The sequence below is a fragment of the Anas platyrhynchos genome, chromosome 1 (assembly GCF_047663525.1).
Source record: "Anas platyrhynchos isolate ZD024472 breed Pekin duck chromosome 1, IASCAAS_PekinDuck_T2T, whole genome shotgun sequence".
Classification (NCBI taxonomy): Eukaryota; Metazoa; Chordata; class Aves; order Anseriformes; family Anatidae; genus Anas; species Anas platyrhynchos.
In genome coordinates this window covers 53,037,355-53,060,141 of record NC_092587.1, presented here as the reverse complement: position 1 = coordinate 53,060,141, position 22,787 = coordinate 53,037,355, and the positions used below count along the sequence as shown (strand labels likewise).

The 22,787-nt window shown below is 43.6% G+C and overlaps 1 protein-coding gene across 1 annotated transcript in view; it reads left to right on the top strand.

Moving 5' to 3' along the window:
• The window catches only part of EP300 (E1A binding protein p300), a 61,956-nt gene extending 45,483 nt beyond the window's left edge, over nucleotides 1-16,473 (top strand). The window contains exons 21-31 of the mRNA XM_027451182.3: nucleotides 871-927; nucleotides 2,368-2,445; nucleotides 3,481-3,548; nucleotides 4,930-5,080; nucleotides 5,418-5,564; nucleotides 5,977-6,090; nucleotides 7,952-8,117; nucleotides 8,608-8,772; nucleotides 10,855-11,016; nucleotides 11,484-11,765; nucleotides 13,060-16,473. Of these exons, the coding sequence (XP_027306983.1) occupies nucleotides 871-927; nucleotides 2,368-2,445; nucleotides 3,481-3,548; nucleotides 4,930-5,080; nucleotides 5,418-5,564; nucleotides 5,977-6,090; nucleotides 7,952-8,117; nucleotides 8,608-8,772; nucleotides 10,855-11,016; nucleotides 11,484-11,765; nucleotides 13,060-15,294 (3,625 nt within the window). The 3' untranslated portion in view covers nucleotides 15,295-16,473. The remainder of the gene's footprint in view (nucleotides 1-870; nucleotides 928-2,367; nucleotides 2,446-3,480; nucleotides 3,549-4,929; nucleotides 5,081-5,417; nucleotides 5,565-5,976; nucleotides 6,091-7,951; nucleotides 8,118-8,607; nucleotides 8,773-10,854; nucleotides 11,017-11,483; nucleotides 11,766-13,059) is intronic.
• The last annotated feature ends 6,314 nt before the right edge of the window (nucleotides 16,474-22,787 follow it).

Here is a 22,787-nt window from a genome sequence, read left to right as displayed (position 1 = left end):
AAGCAAAAAAAAAAAAAAAAAAGCTTAGAAACATATGTCAGGTCTTATTAGAACACTTCGGTGACTAGAGCTACAGTTTGGAGTAACTGGAAATTCTGCAGAATAAACGCTGAAATAAAAGGATTGGAAGGTTAATGCAAGTTGGTGTGACACAGACTCAGCCCTTCTTAGGGAGGCATGTATCAATTGTCTCATGTTATCCAGCATCTCCTTAAGGTAAATTCTCAGGGATCTGGGTATTCTTGTTATGAATGTTCTGGACTACTTTGAATTACACTGGTGTAAAAGATACCTGGGACCATACCGTCAAAAAGACAAAATTTCTAGACCTGCAAAGGACTTTTTAAAGGAAGGTAAACCTAAAGTGCAAAGTGATGGCTGGGTTGAGGTTGGAGTGTTTGGAAGCTTAAATTTCTCCTTTGAAGTTAATCTAGGAGGAAGGCTAGAGGAATCTGAAAGAAAAGATCCTTTTTCAGTAATGAAAGATAATTGGAATTCTCTGCCTTCAGAATATCAGAGGCATATCAAATGGTCCTTTCACTATGAGAGACTGATCAAGCTTCTCCAGAACTTGAACCACCTATTTACTATTTATCCTTGGGTAAAACTGAATAAGGGAGCAATGTGGGTCTTCACAAGCTATTGTGCTACAGAGAATTTTCTTTTTCCAGTGGGCAGAGTCAAGTGTGGCATATATTTTGATTGTCAATCACTTTGAGCAATAAGATACCCTTCTTTGTAGTGCTAGTGAGTGTTTAAAAAAAAAATCTGCTTGCAGGTGTTGTCTTGGTGTGTGGACGTGTGTGTGGTATGGCATGAATATATGCTGTCTTGTGTTAAAACTGAGTTTTATTGCCTGTTTTTCCATAGCACGATAAACAAAGAACAGTTTTCGAAAAGGAAAAACGATACACTGGACCCTGAACTGTAAGTAATGCTGTCACATCTTGAATGATCCTCATTTCATCATAGCTCTTTTGTTAAAGACATGTTATTCACTACTAGCTTTGTTTTTCATCATCGTCCAAACTTCGTGTAGCTCTGTTCGTTAACCGGCAGGGGCTGCTAAACAAGCAGCATATCTGCCATTCTGTCTTGAGTACCCAAACTACCACAGCTGTACTTAAGAAAAATGTAAAGCTGTATGTATGGCCTGAAATTAGTGCATTTTGTTGTCTTTAATGTAGATCCAGCAAAAGAATGAATGCAGATAACTAAATTTGAAATGCTGCTGCAGCAAGTGCATGTCTGAGAACTGATTTGGGTCATTTGGCAGTAGCTTTTTTGGTGCTGTTGGCTCCTCTAGTTGTCATATTTCACAGGCAGCTGTAGTAGAAGGAAAAGATCTGTTAAATTTGAATTATTTGGTTCTTCTGTACTGCTCTAGAAGCAGAACTGTAAGCATTCAGTAAAGATGGTGGTGACTCAGCTGCTTTTCTTTGTATTTCTGATGGTTTTTTTTTTTTGAAGCCACTTTGAGCTCCTTCGTTATACACCTGTGCTGCTACTCTGAAAATGCTATCCTCATTCTCGAATGAGTAGCAGGGATATTTATTCTTCCCACACTATTCTTGTAAAGGGCATAAAGGCCAGCCAATTCTTTCTTCTATTTTGCGAGGGCTGTGGGAAGGAGAAAATAGGAACTTGATTCATAACTTGTCTTTCCATTTGTTATAGTGGAGATGCAGCCTAACACTAACATACAAGCCTAACCTACAGTATGATACCATGTGCCCTACATAAATGACAACTATTCATTTTAAGTCTGACTTAGAAGCAGTTGTATTCAAAAGGAGTCAGATTGTCCTGATACATGAAATAACCTTAGCTATTTAGGAAACCTATATTCACCAACATCTGTGACCTAAACAGCATGACTTAGCTCTGAGCTGTCCTTAAATCTCCGGAATTCTGAAAAATGCCCTTGACTATTGTTAGTGTTTTTCTCTTTCCCACCTTTCTGCAGTAGATGTGCAATGTTCCCCAGGCTTCAAGCACAGTGGGGCAACTAACAACCCACGGTTTCTCCTGGTTCCTTGCTTCTGATGGCTGTGAATCAATTTTCTTTATTGTAGCAGCAACAAGCAGTTCACAGGTTTGAGTCTTAGAAGGGTTTCACTAATTAAAAAAAAAAAAAAAAGTAGATGGCAGTAAGGCAAGCAAATGGTGTAACGTGTCCCTGCATAGCCTACCTGCAGATCTGTAATGCATTCTGGAGGCTGTTCTCAGCGTAGGTATCCTCTATGATAAATAGAATCGAGAACCTTAAATACTAGAACTGTTTTATTAAAGTACTACAGAATGCAGAAACAACTAATGGTACTACTAATCTTGCTTCCCTGCCACCTTTTTTTTTTCTTTCTACAGGTTTGTTGAATGTATAGAGTGTGGAAGAAAAATGCACCAGATCTGTGTTCTTCATAATGAGATAATCTGGCCTTCTGGGTGAGGAATTTCTCCTTAAGTAGAGTATGAGATAGATTTATTGGAGTTAGTGCATGTCTAAAGATGTCTAATAAAACCCTGTCTAATGGAAAAAGTTGCATATCCACCTGAAAAACTTAAAGAATACATACGGTAACCTCAGATTTGGAAATCATGTCTTACTATTTCGTGTGAAGTTTTCTAACATTCTGTATGTAGAAGGCCTATCAGCCTTATCCTTCAGCCTTTTATGTTTAAAGGTACTTCTGCTTTGTGAAAAGATGTTCTTAGTTTGAAACAATTTCATACCAATTTATTTTCTGCACAATTCAGATTGCTTTGTCATCTTCAAATTTTGTAACCGCTGAAGTATTTTAAGATGAATTCCCCTTCTTGACCCCCTGATCAGATGAAATTGAAAAGCAGCGTAGCTGTCTTTAAATACTGAGTAGCTGTTGATCAAAATATGCTGTCTTTTATTGCTTTAATATCCCTTTAAAGAAACTTAAACATTGTATGTAGAGAAAGATCTATAGGGAGAGTTGAGATGATTCCTTCCTGATGAGAGCTCTTTAACTTTTACCATTTTGTTATCATTCACATTTCTGCAGAAAAGGTAGATACACTGTAACAGAAATAATTTGCAAATCTTTTTATAAGCTACAATGTACTGAAGTTTTGTTTTTTTTTAATAAGGAGGGGAAGAAGGAAAGAAAAAGATTGGCCTCTAGCCAACTTGTATTTTTTCTTAACAGTTTGAGACTGTTTAACGTAAAGTATTCCTGGAACAATTGGTGTCAGACCTGCCAGTAAAGATGCTGTTTCCTGGGCTGAAGCTTGCAGGTTGTGGCAGAGTTGTACACAGGCGGTGTACCTCTTGGATCCTGTACCGCAGCTGTTTTTGCTGGCACTATTCTCTGTGCTGTCTGTTAGTTCAATTTTCGGTTAAGGTATTTTCCAGACCTTACCTGGTGAAAGATTTTGTCTCCAATAAGATGCTAAGGAAATTGTGGTCTGATTTGGAGTGTTTTTCACTTTACCATATTTCTGCTTCAGTTTTGTCTGTGATGGCTGCCTAAAGAAAACAGGACGAACCAGGAAAGAGAACAAATTCTCTGCTAAAAGTAAGTTTCTGATGACATTTGCACAAGCAATCTTAAATACTTTAAGAGTGGGGAAGAATTGGCTTTATGCTCATTTTACATTTCAGTCTTTGAGTTAGGTGGAGGACACTTTCTTGAACATCTGTTCTGTGGTCTTCAAAATGTCTGCATTCTCAGGTGCTGCCTTTTGGTTAATAGTCTGTGGTACAGGATTTATGTACTATTTTAAAGCACTGCTAGTGCACGATCCATGGTATTTTTATCTGTTACAGGGTTAATAGGAGCTGATTTGAAGGCACTATATGGAACAGAGACAGCAATCACACAAGTTTCCACCTAGACAAAACAAGTCTTTAGAAAGCTGCTTAGCTTAGTGTACATAAAATAGTAAATATTTACTATAGCTGCTCAAAAAAAAATAATTTCCAGTCAACCAGTATGTTTGGAGATTCAAATCTAACTTAACAGCAGTGTTATGCAGGTACTTAAGTTGCTGCTTTGGAAAATGAGGAAGGAGTTTGTCCAAGACTGTAAATTGTCTTGAAATTTGGGGTGGGGCTAGGGGGTGGACTGATAGACTTAGCACTCAGTCAAAAATTTCTCTTCAGCATTTCTCATGAAATGGAAAGCAAACCAAAAGTTTCAATACAGGTGTTACCACCTAAGTTTTCTTTCTAGCAACCTGTATCTGTTGCCAGACATACATACTGCGTACATGGTGATGCTGGATGTATACGCTGTATACTTCGCTAAGAAGGTCTTAAATTGAAAAATGGAAGAGCCGAGTGACAGATCTGTAACCTCTGTCAGAAGTAGTGGGCAGCAGTGAGACGGGCCTTGTTATACCACAAATCTTTGAACTCCCTTTCAGCTTTAGGTTTTGTCAGCTAACTCCATGCTTGTGCTTCTGTCTGCATTTTGTTTGAAGAAACTTCTGAACAACCTGTTATTTGCAGACAGTGATTTAGTAGTTCTTTATCAAAATGGATTCTTTGGGAAGTAAAGAGATTAACTTGACTAGTGTGACTTAAAGACAGAATATACTTCTAAGTGCAACATCTTGTCTCGTCTAAGCTACATCTGAGAGCAGTGTTTGTAATCCAGTTTAAGTAATTAGAAGCTTCTATTCAAGAAGAACCTTAAGTGATTGACTTTAAAGACAGATAGGAACTGGGTTGAGATGCAGATTGTTTCTTTGTTTGAATGTCTAAACCATAAGCGTGCCTGTAGGTGAAAGGCAGCTCATCTTTATCCAGAAGGGGTCGCGTTCAAAGATAATGCTTTCATTTATAGTAACGTACTGCATGTGTTGAGTCACTTTTCATTTCTCACCTGAAGAGAGAAATCACATTTGAACACTTTGGTTTTGTATATATTCAGAGATGGTGTCTTCTTCCTGCAGGGTTACCGGCTACAAGACTTGGTACCTTCTTGGAGAACAGAGTCAATGACTTCCTAAGGCGACAGAATCACCCGGAGGCAGGAGAGGTTACAGTTAGGGTGGTACATGCGTCTGACAAAACTGTCGAAGTGAAGCCAGGAATGAAAGCAAGGTATGTTCTATCTGCTTCTAGGTTTGATCTGTTTTGAGGAGGAGGTGGGAGGGAAAACTATTTGAATTTGCTTGTATGTTACTATAAAGAAAAAATACTGATGGATTCAAAACCTCGCTACCAACCAGTTCTTGACAAACAGGTACTACGGGAGCATATTAGTTCTGATGAGTGTTGTCTTTTTCATAGCACAAAGTGGATGTGTTATATTTGAGTAGTCTGTAAGCATTTAAATGTAAAATTACCCTAAAATTACACTTGTTGTCTTTACATGCTGATACGTATTCTCTAATATGTGGATGCATTTGGAATTCCCTTTTTACCTTCTAATGTGCAGATTTGTAGACAACGGAGAGATGGCGGAGTCTTTCCCTTATCGAACAAAAGCGCTTTTTGCCTTCGAGGAGATTGATGGTGTAGACTTGTGCTTCTTTGGGATGCATGTGCAGGAATACGGCTCAGACTGTCCCCCACCCAATCAAAGGTGAGTAGCTGCATGAAATCTGATTTTGTTTTGGTAATGTTTCAATTAGGTAAAGCTTCTGAGGTTCTGTATAGAGCTTCAGCCTTGCATATCTGAAGAATGTTATTTGTGTTAGCTTCTAGAAACAAAATAGCTTCTGGAGGGGATATTTAGTTAAAATAACTTATTACTGGGGTTGTTGGCTGTCAGACTGACTTCAGGATCAGCTGTCAGTATTCTAAGGAGAGGGATTGGATGGCTCTACAGAGAGGAGGCAAAGATATCAAAAACTGGTACGTTAGGATTAGTGACTTTATATTGGAAGACTTTATATTAGAAGATTATATTGGATGCTTCAAATATATGAAATGTGAATAAATTTCTAGAACTAACTTAAAATCTTTGCTTCTCATCATGCCCTCTTTTTTTCTAGGCGAGTGTATATATCTTACCTCGACAGTGTTCATTTCTTCCGCCCTAAATGCTTGAGGACTGCTGTCTATCACGAAATACTAATTGGATATCTAGAATATGTCAAGAAATTAGGGTAAGCCTTTTTAATGTTTTCTGTGCAGATTTATGCTAGATAAATCTGCATAATCTTTATGTTCTTAGTGCAAATTAAGTTACTTCATCTTATTGTGCAGAATTCGGTGTTTAAATATCAACCAGTGATAGAATAAACTGGTAACACCTGTTTACAAGTGAGAAGACAAAAAAATGGATTTACAGGTATTTCAGGAGAGGCTTGTTTCACATATTCTAGGTATAAAAAGCATTTCCAGACTGTTTTAAGTCTAGGTAGAAAAAGTTAACCTTGTATGGACAACAAAATTTGGCTGGCCTTGTTGATTGATTGTACAGTCCTTGTGAAACGCCACTGCTTTAATCAGGTCATTCCTTTGGACTGGCAAGTAAGTTCTTATCCATGTTAGTTTATGAGGAGAGAGGTAAGTGTCTTGTCTGCACTGATTAACAGCTGTGCAAGGCTACTGAGAAACCTCTTAGAGAAGGAGGAGTTCAAATTGTGAGGAACTGGAAAGGTAGAGGAAGAGGACAGTATACATGGGACAGCACCAAAGAACAGAATATACATGCAACAGCACAAAAACCACCACAGAACAAAACACCACAGAGCACGTTAAGGAGAGAGAAGGGTGGAAATTAAATGACTGATAACTGAAGTAGGAAAGGCAGTGAGGTAAACATCAGTCTATTGTTAAGGGTATCTGGTATAGTTTGGCAGAGTTATTCATGAAGAAATTCTTAGGGATTGTTTAGGGTAATTGAGAAAAAATGAGGGAGTCAGAACAGAGGGGTGGATGGTACTGTACTGTCTACAGTACCTCAGAGAGATGTTACATTCACCTATGATGAATATATACACTTCGAAGGCATATATTAGACTTCTTTCCTGATGTTTTGTTATATATTTTCTGACCTGTGAGTCTGAAAAACTTATGTGTAGAGCTCAAGGCTCAGTTTTACTTAATGCTGTTCTGTGCTAATGGGTAACATCAGGTTCTCATTTTGGGAAAACAATATTGGTCACGCAATATCATCTCTCCATTCTCAGGCAGAAGGAATGACAACTGGCTGCAGTTCCCAGGGTTTGGGTAGGGTTCTGCAGAACTGTTTCTCAACGCACCAAGGATGGTTATTTTTCTCTAACTTGAGATCTGATTATTGCTCCTACTGGAGTTCTTTTTAAAAACTAATAAAGAAGAACTGAGGATGAAGAAATGATCTTCATGGCATTATAGTCTCTGCAGCTGCTACTATTTGGATGTCATCTGTCTTCATAGTGCTTATGATTGTATACCCAACAGAATAGGTTGATAGCGACTGTGTTTTGTTTATTTCCAGATATAATTGTGAAACCTTTAAAAACTGATTTTCAAAATTAAAAAGAATCTACGGTAGAAAAATGAAGTGTGTTTAAGTAATTGTGTTTCTTAAATGTTGCTAGGTAATGAATGATTAGTGTCTCATAGAAAAAGCATTCTGCATTTTCCTACTATAAAATACCTCGTCTCCGTATTTCTTGTTAGTTAATTGGCAGGTGGTAACTGCGGGTCTGCATTAGGCTTTGTTTTTTTTTTTTTTTACCTTGACTTAAAAACATGCGCATTGGATATGAGCTCCTCTGTATATAGTGCTAAATCTCTTAAAAAAAAAAAATATATATATATATAAAAATAATTAATGGAAAGGTGTTAATGTTATCTGTGTGAATGGAGCTGGAATGAACACTGGAATTGAGATCTTGGAGAGCTACGTGTATAATTACTGTACTTCTGGTAATAGCAGCCAAGTTTGTGGGAGCTCCATCTGGTGGCAGAGAGGGAAGCAAGCTCTATTAACTATCATCAGAGCCCACATGTACTCTTTTTGTCTAACGATGCTAGGTATACTACTGGACATATCTGGGCATGCCCACCAAGTGAAGGAGATGACTACATCTTCCACTGTCATCCTCCTGACCAAAAGATACCCAAACCCAAACGACTGCAAGAGTGGTACAAGAAGATGTTGGACAAGTCTGTGTCAGAGCGCATTGTCCACGATTACAAGGTTTGTTAAGTGCATGTTTGTGTTGTGGGAGGGTTTTGACCAGTCTCATCTTCATTTTTTTTTTCTTTGCCTTATGCATTGTCTGATTCTGGGAGTGTACTACATCAGTTTTAAGGGAATTGAGCACTAAAAGCTTAGAGTTAACCTGTCCTATTCAAAGCATGTAGCTTCTGAAATCAATTCTAATGGGAGATTTAAAATGACTACCTGGAATAAACTAAATTTGTGAGCAATGCTAACAAATAATGCTCACAAATAAGGATCTAATTTTTACGATGTAAAGAATTTATGTAATCTCTGGTTTTCCTGTGTTAAGATTTCAGGGTTAGGCTGCTGACAAAGTTGGGAATAGGTAAAATCTTTGGAATTACCAGCTAGTGTAGAGAGGTCAGTGATTATAGATATTAGTGCCTTTTTATCATGTATTGAAAATTATCTTTACTCACTTGATTTGTAATAGTGGTAACCAGATGTTGTTTTCTTTTTTCAGGATATATTTAAGCAGGCGACAGAAGACCGTTTAACAAGTGCAAAAGAGCTACCTTACTTTGAAGGGGATTTCTGGCCGAATGTTCTAGAGGAGAGTATTAAGGAACTCGAGCAAGAGGAAGAAGAACGGAAGAGAGAAGAGAACACTAGTAATGAAAGCACGGATGTAAGAATGCTTCCATTATTTCATGATCTAAAGTAAAAGTTGTGATTACCTATAGTCATTTGAATATTTAAAAACAAAAACAAAAACAACAACAACAACAACAACACAAAACACTGCTAGGCTATTTGCATGGCTGGCTTTTTCACCTTTTGCTGTAATGGAAAATTCAAATTTACGTTTTATAAATTAACAGTTTGGTAGAATATCAGCTACATTTCTATTAGCAGTGGCTGTTCATATGGCTATAAACCTAACTAATTACCAAAGTCAATTAAAGTGAAACAACTGTTAGTTGAATATTTTGCTGCTGAAATGCAATTATCCATGTTCATGCTGCAAGCTCATCCTGGCTTGGAAGCTTCTTCCTTAAGCTTTAGCTTCTGGACAGTGTCTCTCCTTTCCAACCTAGATGTTACAACAGTGATCTTAGCAGAACACTTGGAGAAAGCAAGACAGCTGTGATTTAGTGATTTACTCAACTGAGGGTTTTGTTTTTTAAGTGGGAAGCTTTACAGTATTGAGGATGTAAAGCACAAAATCCTATTGAATTGTTGTGGGACTACCTAAACTACAGATTTTTTTTGCTAGTATCTTGTGCAATTTTTTTTAGGAGAACATGCAAAAAATATCCTCTTGCATTCCACACAGAACAAAAAAGCTATACCTCTTCAAAAATAAATTTGAAAATGAGCAGATGTGGAATTCATACATTTGTCCTTGCTTTGTTGAGCTCTTTGTGGAAGAGGTAGTGAAAAGTTAGTAATCCTACTCACACAGTAGAACTTACTAGTTAACTCTTGTTTAAATGCTGCTGCTTCCTCATCTTATGATATTTGAATTTTGTTCTGGTTTAGAGTCAGCGTTCTCCTAAAAGATTTCTGCATCAAAAAGTTAATTTAATGTTGCAGGAGAACCACATGTTCTACTTGTGCTGCTCTTTGCAACACCTCCTGTCAAGGCTTTTGAATAAACTAAGTTTGAGCCATCTGGGAATTAGGCAACTTGATACTGAATTTGCAATAACTAACAAATAGTTACTTGGGGAGGCATCATTTTGGTTTTTTTTCCCCACTTGGCATAGTTGCAGGTTCACATCTCTCTCATCTATCAGAAACCAGTGTTGAGGAATCTGACCTAGCTGTGTGTGTGATGCTTCTCAGTGCCTATGTTGATCTTTCACAGCAGTTTGGCCCAAAAACTCATGGTGGGGAAAGCCTGCAGCATATTGCTGTTCAACCTTTGTTACTAAAAATAAATTGAACTTGTTATTTACCCCAGATTTCAATGAAATCTGAGGCAATAATAATCTGTAGACTCTAATTAAGTGATAATCATTCATGTTCACTGGAAATTTCCATCATGATAAAGTTATTTTAAGCTTAGCTAAAAGCTTTTTTGAATTAAGAATTGCTTTGATTCTTGACTGTCATATGCTCGAGTGTTTTGAGAGGCCCTCTCAGGAGCACAGAGAGTAAACTGTTCATTGGTATTTGATTATAACTGAAATGAAGCTGACCTGTTTTAACTGTTGCACCTTCCTCCTATCACATCCTCATTAGAAATGATATTGCTAAGGCCTTTTGAACTTGGAAGAAAAACTTCATATAAAAATCAGTTTAATATTATACAGTTAAGAACTGTTGGACAGAGGGGTGTAACAAGGTAAATCTACGTGATTAAGTCTCTTATCTACAGTTAGTGTAATATCAGTTCTGCTTTTTTTAGTTTTAAAATGCAGCGAGGGCCATTTGCTGAACCCATTTGTGATTATTCAGGTTCTTCAGCATTCAGCTATCAGAGACAAACAACTTCCGATAAATATTGTTTAGTGTTCTTTATCCCTCCTAAGCATTTATGCTTTTAGTGCTTTTGGAGCTATGCATTGTTGATCTTGTTATCTTATGGAGTGATTCCAGTGGAATTAATGTAATCTTAACTTCCTTTCAGGGGACACCATGGTAAGTGTCTTTGGAGTGAATTACTGTGAGTTTTAGTCCTGCAATTATAAGAGGTGTGAAAGTAATAAAATGTTGATGTGGTGTAACTTAGATACATGACATAAAATGCCTTTAAAATTGCCAGGTGAGCAAGGGAGACAGCAAAAATGCCAAAAAGAAGAACAACAAGAAGACAAGTAAGAACAAGAGCAGTTTGAGTCGTGGCAATAAGAAGAAGCCTGGCATGCCCAATGTGTCCAATGACCTCTCCCAGAAGCTGTATGCCACTATGGAGAAACACAAGGAGGTAAGAGCTGATAGAATGAGAAATATAGCTTGTACTTAAGTACGCAAGTGTACAAAAACTTAGTACTTTCAACAGATCAGTGTGCTGTAAATCATACAGGTATGGCTGGGGAATTGGGTGGCCCACCAGACAAAGGTACCAGTAAGTCAGGGCGTTCTTTGCTATGAGGGCAGTGGGGTTAATTCAACTGTGCACGTGTGGAAGGAACTTCCTAGCAGTAAAACTGTTGTAGCCATCCAGACTGTTAGTCTGTTCAGTCCAGCACACGTTACCTAATGCTTCTGAAGGTGAGCTTGCAGTGTACCTGGAGGTTTGAAATTTCCCAGTCTTTACAAAACATACCACCTTAGCAGCACATCATTTGAGTGTTAGCTGGACCTGGAATTGTGCACTCTGTGTAATGTAGTTTGGTGAAGAAAACATCTTGTTAAATCTGGCATTAACTCTTTTTTTTCTTTGATTCTTAGGTCTTTTTTGTCATCCGTCTCATTGCTGGCCCTGCAGCCAACTCCCTGCCTGCCATCGTTGAGCCTGACCCACTCATTCCATGCGACCTGATGGACGGGCGCGATGCTTTCCTAACCCTTGCTAGAGACAAGCACCTGGAGTTCTCCTCACTACGAAGGGCTCAGTGGTCGACCATGTGCATGCTGGTGGAGCTGCATACGCAGAGCCAAGACCGCTTTGTTTACACCTGCAATGAGTGCAAGCATCATGTGGAGACCAGATGGCACTGCACTGTTTGTGAGGTATGCTTGGTGAAGGTTTCCCTACTCGTGTGCCTGTATCTCTGTGCCCAGAGTGCTCTTCAACTAATTTCACAATATTAACTAATGAAAAAGATCTCTACAGCTCATCTTCTGGTAGTTAGAAAAGAGAGGAAATGTTTTCTGTATCAGATAATGCTATTAGTTGACTACTTGATATGATTTTTGTCTCCTACTTTAATGCTGTGAAGAACTAAAATAGCAGAATGGTGTTTCCCGTAGTTCATTTAAGGTACCGCTGCTTAAGCAGCTGGAAACTGTAGCGATTGCTTGAGTTGTAATAGTGGGCTTACTTGATTCTTCTGAAGTGCAATTCATCCTTCCTTCCTCCAGAGTCAGAGTGGTGCTGCGATATTTCTCTGAATAGGGTTCTTCATCAGCTTACCATTACAGAGATTTTGTTGTGCTATAAAACAGATTCCTGTACTTGTGTGACTATTCTGCTAAACTGTTGTCGGTCTGTAGTAGCAAACAGCATACTTGTCCTAGACGTGTTTGCAATACCCAGGGTGTTTGAAGACGAAGCCCAGTGGCCTGTGTCAATGCTGTGTCCTCCAGAAGCTGGAATAATCTCGAATCTGGCTTAATTTAATTTTGTAGCCTGCTGGAATTAAATGACTACCTTGGATTCAGTTCTGAAAATCCCTAGTTAAAATTTGATGCTCTCATTTTGCAATATGTACTGGAAAATGAATTCCAAATTTCCTATGGATTAATGAATCCTGAGGACTTGGATCTTCTTAAAATCAGTTACTGAGCCCAGATTCTTTGGCTGTTGTTTTCACAGAATGTAAATGCTGTTCTATTCTTCTGTCAGTACACTTTGCAGTTTAACTCACTTGGAAATGCAGCTTTCATTCTGCTTTCTTTGAAAATTGGTCAAGATTGAGAGAAAACGTACTCCTTTTGAAGAGGCAGTAGATGGGCAGCTGTTTGTTCCTTGCCTCTCTCTTCTCTTTTTTTTTTTAATCAGGAAAGAGAGGGATTTTTCCAGCCCAGCTGAATCACGTGTGACTTACTAACCCAGAGCAAACTTGTTTTTCAAGCTATTTGTGTAAATTTCAGACACCCTTACACCCATGCGCTTTCTCTGGCAATAATTTGGGTTTATTCCTCTCTGCTACCTCAACGTAGCCTGAAAAAGTAAATTTTTCCCTCAAGCAACAATTTGCCTGGAAGGAGCAGTCTGGGAGCAACTTGTTGGGGTAGCATGGCATTTATTTTATTGTATGGAGTTACGGGATCACTGATAACTCTGCCTTCGTTGTCTTTCCAGGATTACGACCTGTGCATCACCTGCTATAACACTAAGAATCACGACCACAAGATGGAGAAATTAGGCCTTGGTCTAGATGACGAGAGCAACAACCAGCAGACTGCAACCACGCAGAGCCCTGGTGATTCGCGTCGCCTGAGCATCCAGCGCTGCATCCAGTCTCTGGTCCATGCCTGCCAGTGCCGCAATGCCAACTGCTCGCTGCCGTCCTGTCAGAAGATGAAACGGGTTGTCCAGCACACCAAAGGCTGCAAACGCAAAACCAATGGCGGGTGCCCCATCTGCAAGCAACTCATTGCTCTCTGCTGCTACCACGCAAAGCACTGCCAGGAGAACAAGTGCCCGGTGCCCTTCTGCCTCAACATCAAACACAAGCTGCGGCAGCAGCAGCTTCAGCACCGCTTGCAACAGGCGCAGATGCTCCGAAGGAGGATGGCGAGCATGCAGCGGACCGGTGTGGTGGGCCAGCAGCAGGGGTTGCCCTCGCCCACACCAGCCACCCCGACGACTCCGACGGGCCAGCAGCCCCCGACGCCGCAAACCCCGCAGCCCCAGCCTCCGCCGCAGCCCGCCTCGCAGCCTCAGCCCGCGCCTCCCAACAGTATGCCGCCCTACTCCATGCCGAGAACTCAGCCCCCCAGCGCTGTGTCCCAGGGCAAGGCAGGCGGCCAGGTGACTCCTCCGACTCCACCCCAGCCACCTCAGCCGCCGGTTCAGGGGCCTCCTCCAGCAGCGGTGGAAATGGCCATGCAGATCCAGCGGGCGGCGGAGACCCAGCGGCAGATGGCCCAGGTTCAGATTTTCCAGAGGCCGATTCAGCACCAGATGCCCCAGATGCCGCCGATGGGAATGAACCCTCCGCAGATAGCCAGAGGTCCCGGTGGCCATATAGATCAAGGCATGGGGCCGGCAGGAATCCAGCAGCAGCCGCCGTGGGTGCAGGGGGGCTTACCCCAAGCTCAGCTGCAGCCGGGGATGCAGAGGCCATCCATGATGTCCGTGGCCCAGCCGGGTCAGCCGATGAATATGGCACCTCAGCCAGGGATGGGTCAGGTCCCCGGCGCCGCTCAGCCCAAACAACCACCTCTGCCCCAGGCAGCCTTACAAAACCTCCTGCGGACTCTCAGGTCTCCCAGCTCACCCATGCAGCAGCAGCAGGTGCTCAACATCCTTCACTCCAACCCTCAGCTGCTGGCCGCTTTCATCAAGCAGCGGGCCGCCAAGTACGCGGGCTCGCAGAACCCCCAGGGGATGCCGGGGCAGCCCGGGATGCCCCAGGGGCAGCCGGGGCTCCAGCCGCAGCAGGCCATGCAAGGGCAGCAGGCGGGGGTGCACCCCAACCCGGCCATGCAGAACATGAACCCCATGCAGGCGGGCGTGCAGAGGCCCAGCATGCCGCAGCAGCAGCCGCAGCAGCAGCCGCAGCAGGCCATGGCCGGGATGAATCCTCAGGCGCAGCAGATGAACATGAATCACTCGGGGATGGCTCCCCAGTTCCGCGACCTCCTGATGAGGCGGCACCAGATGATCGAGCAGCAGCGCCAGCAGCAGCAGCAAGGAGCGGGACCCGCGCTGGGGCCGGGGATGGCCAACCACAACCAGTTCCAGCAGCCGCAGGGCGTGGGGTACCCCCAGCAGCAGCAGCAGCAGCAACAGCAGCAGCGAATGCAGCACCACATGCAGCAGATGCAGCAAGGAAACATGGGACAGATAAGCCAGCTCCCCCAGGCGATGAGTGCAGAGACAGGAGCCAGTTTGCAGCAGGCTTTCCAGCAGAGGCTGCTTCAGCAGCAGATGGGGTCCCCAGCTCAGCCCAATCCTATGAGCCCCCAACAGCACATGCTCCCCACGCAGGCCCAGTCCCCACACCTCCAGGGCCAGCAGCTCCCTTCATCGCTCACCAACCAAGTGCGTTCTCCGCAGCCTGTACCCTCGCCGCGGCCCCAGTCCCAGCCCCCCCATTCCAGCCCGTCCCCCCGGATGCAACCTCAGCCTTCTCCACACCACGTCTCCCCGCAGACCAGCTCCCCACATCCAGGACTGGTAGCTGCCCAGGCTAACCCCATGGATCAAGGGCACTTTGCCAGCCCGGACCAGAGTGCAATGCTTTCCCAGCTTGCTAGCAATCCCGGCATGGCAGGCCTCCATGGTACAAGCGCCACGGAACTGGGGCTCAGCTCCGAGAACTCAGACTTGAATTCAAACCTTTCACAGAGTACACTAGACATACACTAGACACGTTGTAGCATTTTGGGAGCAAAAAAAGAAAAAAAAAAAAAGAAAAAAAGAAAAAAAACTTATTTTCTCAAGACTTTTTGTACTGAAGACAAATTTTTTTGAATCTTTCTTAGCTAAAACAACATTTTTCCCTGGACACATCTGAACTCTGCAGCAGTAGTTTGTGGTTTTAAAAACAAACCAACAACGAACCTGAGGGACAGTAGAGTACAAAGAATATATTTTTGTTATGGCTGGAATCATAACCAGTCCTTTTTCTTGTTTTTTTTTTTTTTTTTTTCCTCGTGTGCGTTGGGGAGGTCAGGGGAAGAGGGTGATCTTTTGGCTGTTCACCAAAGGACACCCTACTCATGCCTCCAATAGGTTTTATTTTTTTTTAAATTAATGAAAATATGTAATATTGATAGTTATTATTTACTGAGGCAGATGGTAAACATTTTCCCTATTCTGGTTTTTCTTCATGTCACTGCAAAAAAACAACAACAGAAACATTTTAAAGACAACAACACAGGAGAAACTATTCCTAAAACCGGAGGACAAAAGGGGTTAATGTTGCTTTAAAAATACATTACATATATAAATATATATATATTAAAGTAAATACCGATCTTTTCCTCTTTGGTTGGAAATATGTCAATTCTTTGAAAAATGTAAAAATATTAAATAACTCAGTCCCCTCCTGAAGTCTACTTTTGTCCTCCAAGAATTTTCTATACAAGAGTCTGAGCTTAAAAAAAACTTCAAGTATTAAAATAATTTGTACATGTAGAGAGAAAACAACATTTTTGCAAATACACAGGGGCAGCTGCCAAATGGATGTAGTATATATATTGTGGTTTCTGTTTTCTTGAAAGAATTTTTTCGTTATTTTTACATCTAACAAAAGAAAAAAAAATAAAAAAGAGGGTAAGAAACAATTCCAATGGGATGATTTTAACCTGAGAAAGTCCCTGGGGTTTCTTCTTTATGCTTGCTTTCTCTCTCTCTCTCCCATGCCCTTTTCCCACCCTCTTCCACCTTCTGTAAAACTTGAAAATAGAAAGCAAAAAACCCTCAGCTGTTGTAAATCATGCAATTAAAGTTGATTACTTATAAATACGAACTTTCGATCACTGTATAGACTGTTAAAAATTGATTTCTTATTACCTATTGTTAAATAAACTGTGTGAGACAGAACGCCTGTTTTTAATGTTTCCCTTCGCTCCAACATGTGTTGCTTGTTCATAAACTGGCGGGGTGGCCGACTTTGTGCTGCTTCCCGTGTTTGCTGTTGAGAAGTTGGAGAGCTATTTAATGTATATGACTGTTTTAAAATGCAAATCTATAATAAGGGACGTGGAGTGACGATTAGTCTTATAAATGGACGCTTTGGGTACAACTCTGCATTCGCGTTTGTTCGTGGCATGTATTTTACCAAAGAACCGAGGTCTGACCTCAACAGTTGTGCCAGTCAGCTGCGCCGCACCCTGCTCAGCCAGGCTGGGAGCAGCTGATGTTCAAAGGACCTATTTTCCATTTGGAGATGAGAACTATTGTTTGGATATGTGACATTAAAAGATCCTATTTCACTTGGAATACATTGTACAACTTTTGGCACCAAGGTGGGGGCGTGAGGTAAGCTTGTGTGGGTGTCCCCATAGGCACTGCGCTGGGACAGCTGGCAGTAACGTCTGCAGGTCAGGCACCTCCGTCTTGTTTTGGGGTTTTCCTGCACAGAAATGCTTCAGCTGGGGCGTGCGTGTGTAATAACCCCAGTTGTGTGCAACTGCCTGCACGTGGTGTTAATCCTGTCATGTCAAAGTCGTGTGTTGTGTAGTGGGTCCCTTGCAGGCTTCCCAAAACACTCAGCTGGGTGCAGAGGGAGTAACTTGTGCACCTGGGAGACCTGGGTCCAGGTCTGGAAGTCTGGTGTGGCGTGAGCATTGCTGTGTCCACCGAGCCCCGGCAAATGGTGTGAGCAAGCTGCCCTCAGGGGAAAAAGGGCTGGCGGAAGATAGAGGAAGCTGGATGGATGGGAGCCGCAGCCAAGCATTGACCAAGAGCAATGGTGTCTTGCAAAGTGGACAGATGTTTGAGGCTGTTAGAAAATGGGAATAAAATGCGTGGTATTTGGGTATAAACACCAGTAGATCGATTGTCCTGTGGATAGAAAGGTGTAGTTGATAGCAAAAAGCCTTCAGCAGGATGGTGGAAAGTCCTTGGAAGGCTCAGAGAAAAAAACAACAGCCCTGTGCTTTGGCATTCTCCCATGAGGGCACGGCCAGCTCTGCACCAAGCCCCTGAAGCCCCCAGTTCCTGCATCTGCAGTGGGAGGCACTGAGAGAAGCAAACACAAAGCCCCGTGTTGAAGGCCAGGACAGTGGAGTGGGATGGTTGACCCTTGGGTTCTCCATTTTAGACGAAGTTTTCCTCTTCCCCACACCTATGCAGAGCCTCATTTTACTTTCAGCCTTGGGCCTTGTTAGGCTGTAGCACAAATAAAAACCCTTTTTGACTAGACAAGTATAAAGTGTACCCGGCTTTCTGGCATGTGTTTGCTTTTTGTATATCCCAACTTACAGGCTTGAATGCAAGCAAACTTTTCCGATGTTAGCACAAAAAAAAAAAAAATCTGGTTTGAATTTGTCCCAGCCTGCATAGCAGCATCTGGCCCTTGCTAAAGTGGGGAAGCCTCAAGACCTGGCAGAGCAGGTTTGATTCAAAGAGCCACAAATCTTCCAAACTTGAACATCTACGCAGTGACTTGCTGAAGCATCACCAAGACGTTTCATGTGACAGCACAGCTGCTCTGTCCCTATTCGTAGATGCAGTTTGTGAGCCAAGTTCAAATGTTTTATTGAGGTGGTGTGGATGATCGGGGACTTTGGATTTGCGTGGGGTTCCTTCCCCCTTCACTGCTCTGCTTTCCCTGATCCCAGCAGAGAACCAGAACCCACCAGCTGAGCCAACGCCGCAGCTGACTGGGGAAAGGGTAGGGCTCCAGCATGGCAGTAGGTTGTTAGCCACTTGGTCCAGCAAAAAGAACTCCTACACAAAGTTAAGAATTAATCACCAATTAGTGTTGAAAAGTTTTAGCAATACAAAGATTTATTGTCCAGCTACAATGTTACTAAGGCTTAAAGTAAAACTGCATGCAGTTCAGGGATGTCTGCACCAACTTTCTAGTGTCTGCCCCTTCCACTGCCACTTCCAGTCCTAAAGCTGATGACTGAAGTTGCAAATGGGGCAAGCTCACAGTGAGTTTGTCAGGGAAGGAGTATAGTGTTCATGGTTTCTCCTTCAGTTATGGGATCAGCTGTAAAACAACACCAAATACTGTTCTCACTGGTTCACTTTTCCACATTATATGCACATTTGCTGTTTATGGAGTGTTTTCTGCATGTTGCATGCTTCTTATATCTAAAACTGGTTCTACCTAGCTCCCAGTTGCTCCAGTGATTTGGTTACTGGTGCCTTGCAATAGCACTGGGCAGTGGCATCCTGCGACTGTGGCTGCACCGCCTCCCTTGTTCTAGCATCATAGATCCTCCACTCAGCACAGCGACTCATTGCAGAATCACAGAACGGCTGAGGTGGGCAGGCACCTATGGAGATCGTCCAGCCCACCTCTGTGCTCAAAGCAGGGTCATCAAGACCAGGTTGTACTGGGATGTGTCCAAAGGAGTATCTCCAGGAGGTGCTATGGCCTTTCCAGGTAACCTGGTCCAGTGCTTGACCACCCTCACAGGAACTAAAGTTTCTTATGTTTAAACAGAATTTCCTTTGTTTCAGTTTGTGCCCACTGCTTCTTGTCCTGTTCCCAGGCACCACCGAGGAGAATCTGGCTCCATTATCTTTCCTTCCCCCATCAGGTAATTATCCACACTGGTAAGATCCCCCTGAGATTTCTCCAGGTTGAACAGTCCCATCTTTTCCTTGTGAGGGGCATGCTTCAGTCTCATAATCATCTTCATGGTCCTTTCAAGTGTGCTCTCTCCAATAGCTCCGTGTCTCTCTTGTATTGGGGAGCCCAGAAATGGACATAGGGGTGGCCTCACCAGTGCAGAGTTAGTGGTGAAAAATCACCCCCCTTGATCTGCTGGCAATGCTCTTCACCACAAGGGCAAGTTGTTTGGCACATTGTTCAACTTGGTGTCCCCCACGACCTCCAGGTCCTTTTCTGCAAAGCTACTTTCAACCGAATCAACTTCCAGCATGCGCTGGTGCCTGGGGTTGTTCCTCCCCGGGGGCAGGACTTTGCACTTCTTGCTGATCCACAGGAGATTCTTGTCAGCCCATTTCTCTAGCCTGTCCAGGTCCCTCTGGATGGGAGCACAGCCCTCTGGTGTCTCAGCTGCTCCTCCCAGTTTTGTGTCTGCAGGCTTGCTGAGGCTGCACTCTGCCCCGTCATTGAGGTCACTAATGAAAATGTCTAACAGTACCGGCCCCAGTACCGACCCCTGGATACACTGCTAGTGACTTGCTTCTGCTGGGCTTTGTGCCGGTGATCCCAAGCCTTCAATTCACCTCACTGTCTATCTATCTAGTCCATGCTTCCTCGTTTTTTCAGGGTGTTGTCAAGGACAATGTTAACAGCCTTATAAGTCCAAAATAAACAACATGCGCTGCTCTCCTCTCACTCGCCAAGTCAGTCACCTCATCCCAGAAGGTTGCCTAGGCGTGATTACCCTGTAATCCATGCTGACTGGCCTCAGTCACCTTGTCCTTACTGTGTCTGGAGATGGTTTCTGGAAGAATTCCTGTTACCTTACCGGGGACTGAGGTGAGGCTGACTGGCATGTGGTTCCCCAGATCCTCCTTTGAGGCAGGACTCTCATTTGCTCTGTTCTGCTCCTCAGGAACTTCCCCCATTCACCATAACCTTTCAAAGACGGCAAAGATTGGCCTTGCAATGTCATCAGCCAGCTCCCTCAGCACTCAGGGATGCAATCATCAAGTCTCACAGACTAATGCGTGTCTAGTTTGTTTAAATGTTCCTGAACTGGATCCTACTTCACTGACAGAAGTGAAGATGGTGCTCTAAACATTCCCAGCAGGTTCAGGCAGCTGCAATTGCTGATGACAAAGAACTTCAGAGAGACACCCAGATGTGCTGACTTCCCAGAAAAGCCGAGAGATTTCCCTACAACGCTGTCCTCCCAGAACTGCCTTATTTTCACTTTTGCTTTCCTTGTTACGCTTGGGTTGGGCCCCCTTCTGCCGTGTTTTGTTGTTGCCAGGATCTCTCCTTTCAAAGCCATGCTGCAACATCCACCAGCCAAATTAGTCTGTCCTGTCCTCACTTGATTGTCAGTTGTCCCATCCCTCACCTGCTGTTCCTAGTTTAAAGCTCTGCTCCCCAGGTTGGGCAGCTTAGCAAAGATGCTTTTACTACCTCCCTGGTCGTGTGGATCCAATCTCTTCATGGTAGCCTTTGATCCTTGAAGAGTTTCCCACGGTCATAAAAGCTAAATCTCTGGTGTGCCGCTGCATTGTTGCTCCCCCTCAAGCAGAAGACCCTATAATTATGGCTACTGCATCCAGAGCCATGAAGCTGTACTTGATATGCTCGAGATCTACCCTGGAGATCTGCAGGTGGAGCAGAAGACATCTTCTTGGTGCCAGAAGTCACGAGCTTCCAGCCTTCTTTACCATGGGAGTCTCTGTGTTCCCAACTCAATGGGCACAGACTTCAGCGAAGACAAACTTCGGAAAGTGACGGGTCTCCAAGAAGATGCCATCACGAGCCAGCCTCAGCCAGAGTGAGAAGCCATGAACGCTGCCGTTGGCCCGAGCCTTGCAAAGCTGCATCCTTACCCAGGAGAGCTCAGTTTGGGTGGAGGCTTGGATTTACAAGAAGAGCTATTCCAGGGGCTGCTGGAAGCCGTGCCCCATGGCCTGTTACTGCCTTGAACGCCTCCTGTGCTTGCTGCTGTGCAAAGCCCTGCGTTAGCAACGCTCTGGGTGCTGCGCTCTAGGCCCAGCAGTTAACGGGCCTCTCGCTAGGACCTGCTGTCTGTCACAAAAATAAATAAACAGCAAGTGTATGGAAGCTAAAACAATGTTGGTAGCAGCCACCTGCTCGTTAGACAACTGCTGTTACAGCCAAATGAGCTACAGCACGGCTCTGGGCAGGCCAAGACGAGTCCAGACAGAGCCTGGCAGGGCCTGAGTTACTCACACAGTGCAGGGCTTGTGGGCTCCTGAAGGCAGCGGCAGCACCACGGCGAGGCTGACACGCACAATGTGGCAGTGCCAGCCATTCCAGCTCCTGCTGCCTTTTCCTGTGCTTCTTCCAGTGCTTGATACACATCCAGCTCCTGTGCAAGAAACTCAACCTTCTCCTTCCGAGACGGTCTTTTTACATACACCATGTCCTTGACCGTGCTGTTCCCAATTCCAGCCAAACCCAAGGTCTCTGGCCCAGCATCTCCAGAGAGTGGCCTATCCTGCCGTGCGTTAGAAGCATCTGCTCCTAATGACTGCTTCTTCCCAAGTGTGCAAAGAGGCCTCCTACCTTTAAAATGAGCTTTTCTTTGAAGAACATTGATACATCTTTGATACATTGTCCTGACCAGGAATATTTGGTTTTAGAAGCCCTCTTAGTGGCTGCCTTTGTACAACACAACCCTTCATAACTGTCACGTTGCACAAGGATCCGTTTTCTCTCTGTGCTTGTCAAAATAGATCACATGCTATAGATCCTGACCTGAGACAGAGCCTAGACTGGCCCCTGAAAGTGTGAGAGCACACCAGGCTGCACCTGCAGTGCTTTCAGCAGCATCTATTTCTGAGCCACTGTCAAAAAGCCATGGGGCTGCTCCGTCAGCCTTACCAGGCATTTATTTGCCTGCCACTGGTGTTTGCCTGAGCCGACTTTGATCTGACACTTCGTTTAGAAAAACAGGGGCTTGATGATTGCCTTAAGTTGCCTTAGTTGCACTTCCTTAGAGCGGGGTCTTGCCTGTAACCCCTCCGGAGGGATTGTGCACACAGGGGACGTTCGAGAAGGAAACCTGTTTCTGTAACCGGTGCTGATGGGCAATGAGCCATGGTTCCCGTCTCTGCTCCATGTTGTAGGGAGTGCGGTGGATTTGGAGGGGTGGAAGTATTACCGTTGGCACCTGAGCTATCTTTGAAGCCCTTCATAGCTCCTGGTGAAGCTGGGGTGGCTCTAGCACCTTGGCTGGGAGATGACACCTGGCAAGTGATGTAGCAGGTCCAGGAGAGGGTGACTGCAACACAGCAGTGGTAGCCTGGACCCCATTTTCTGCTCGTAGCAACCCTAATTCCTGAAGCTGAAGGGCCTTCAGGCATTTCCTTTTCTTGTGCTTTCTTGCAATTGCAGTGAGAGTGAAGAGCAGCAGACAGAGAATCCTGTGTTCTTCCTGTGTGAGTGGGTCAGTAACTTCATGTTTCTCTAAGGAAAACTTTTGGGGCAGGTATCTTGGAGATCCTTTTTGTTTGTTTGGTTGGTTGGTTTATTTTTTGTTTTGTTTTGTTTTTTAATT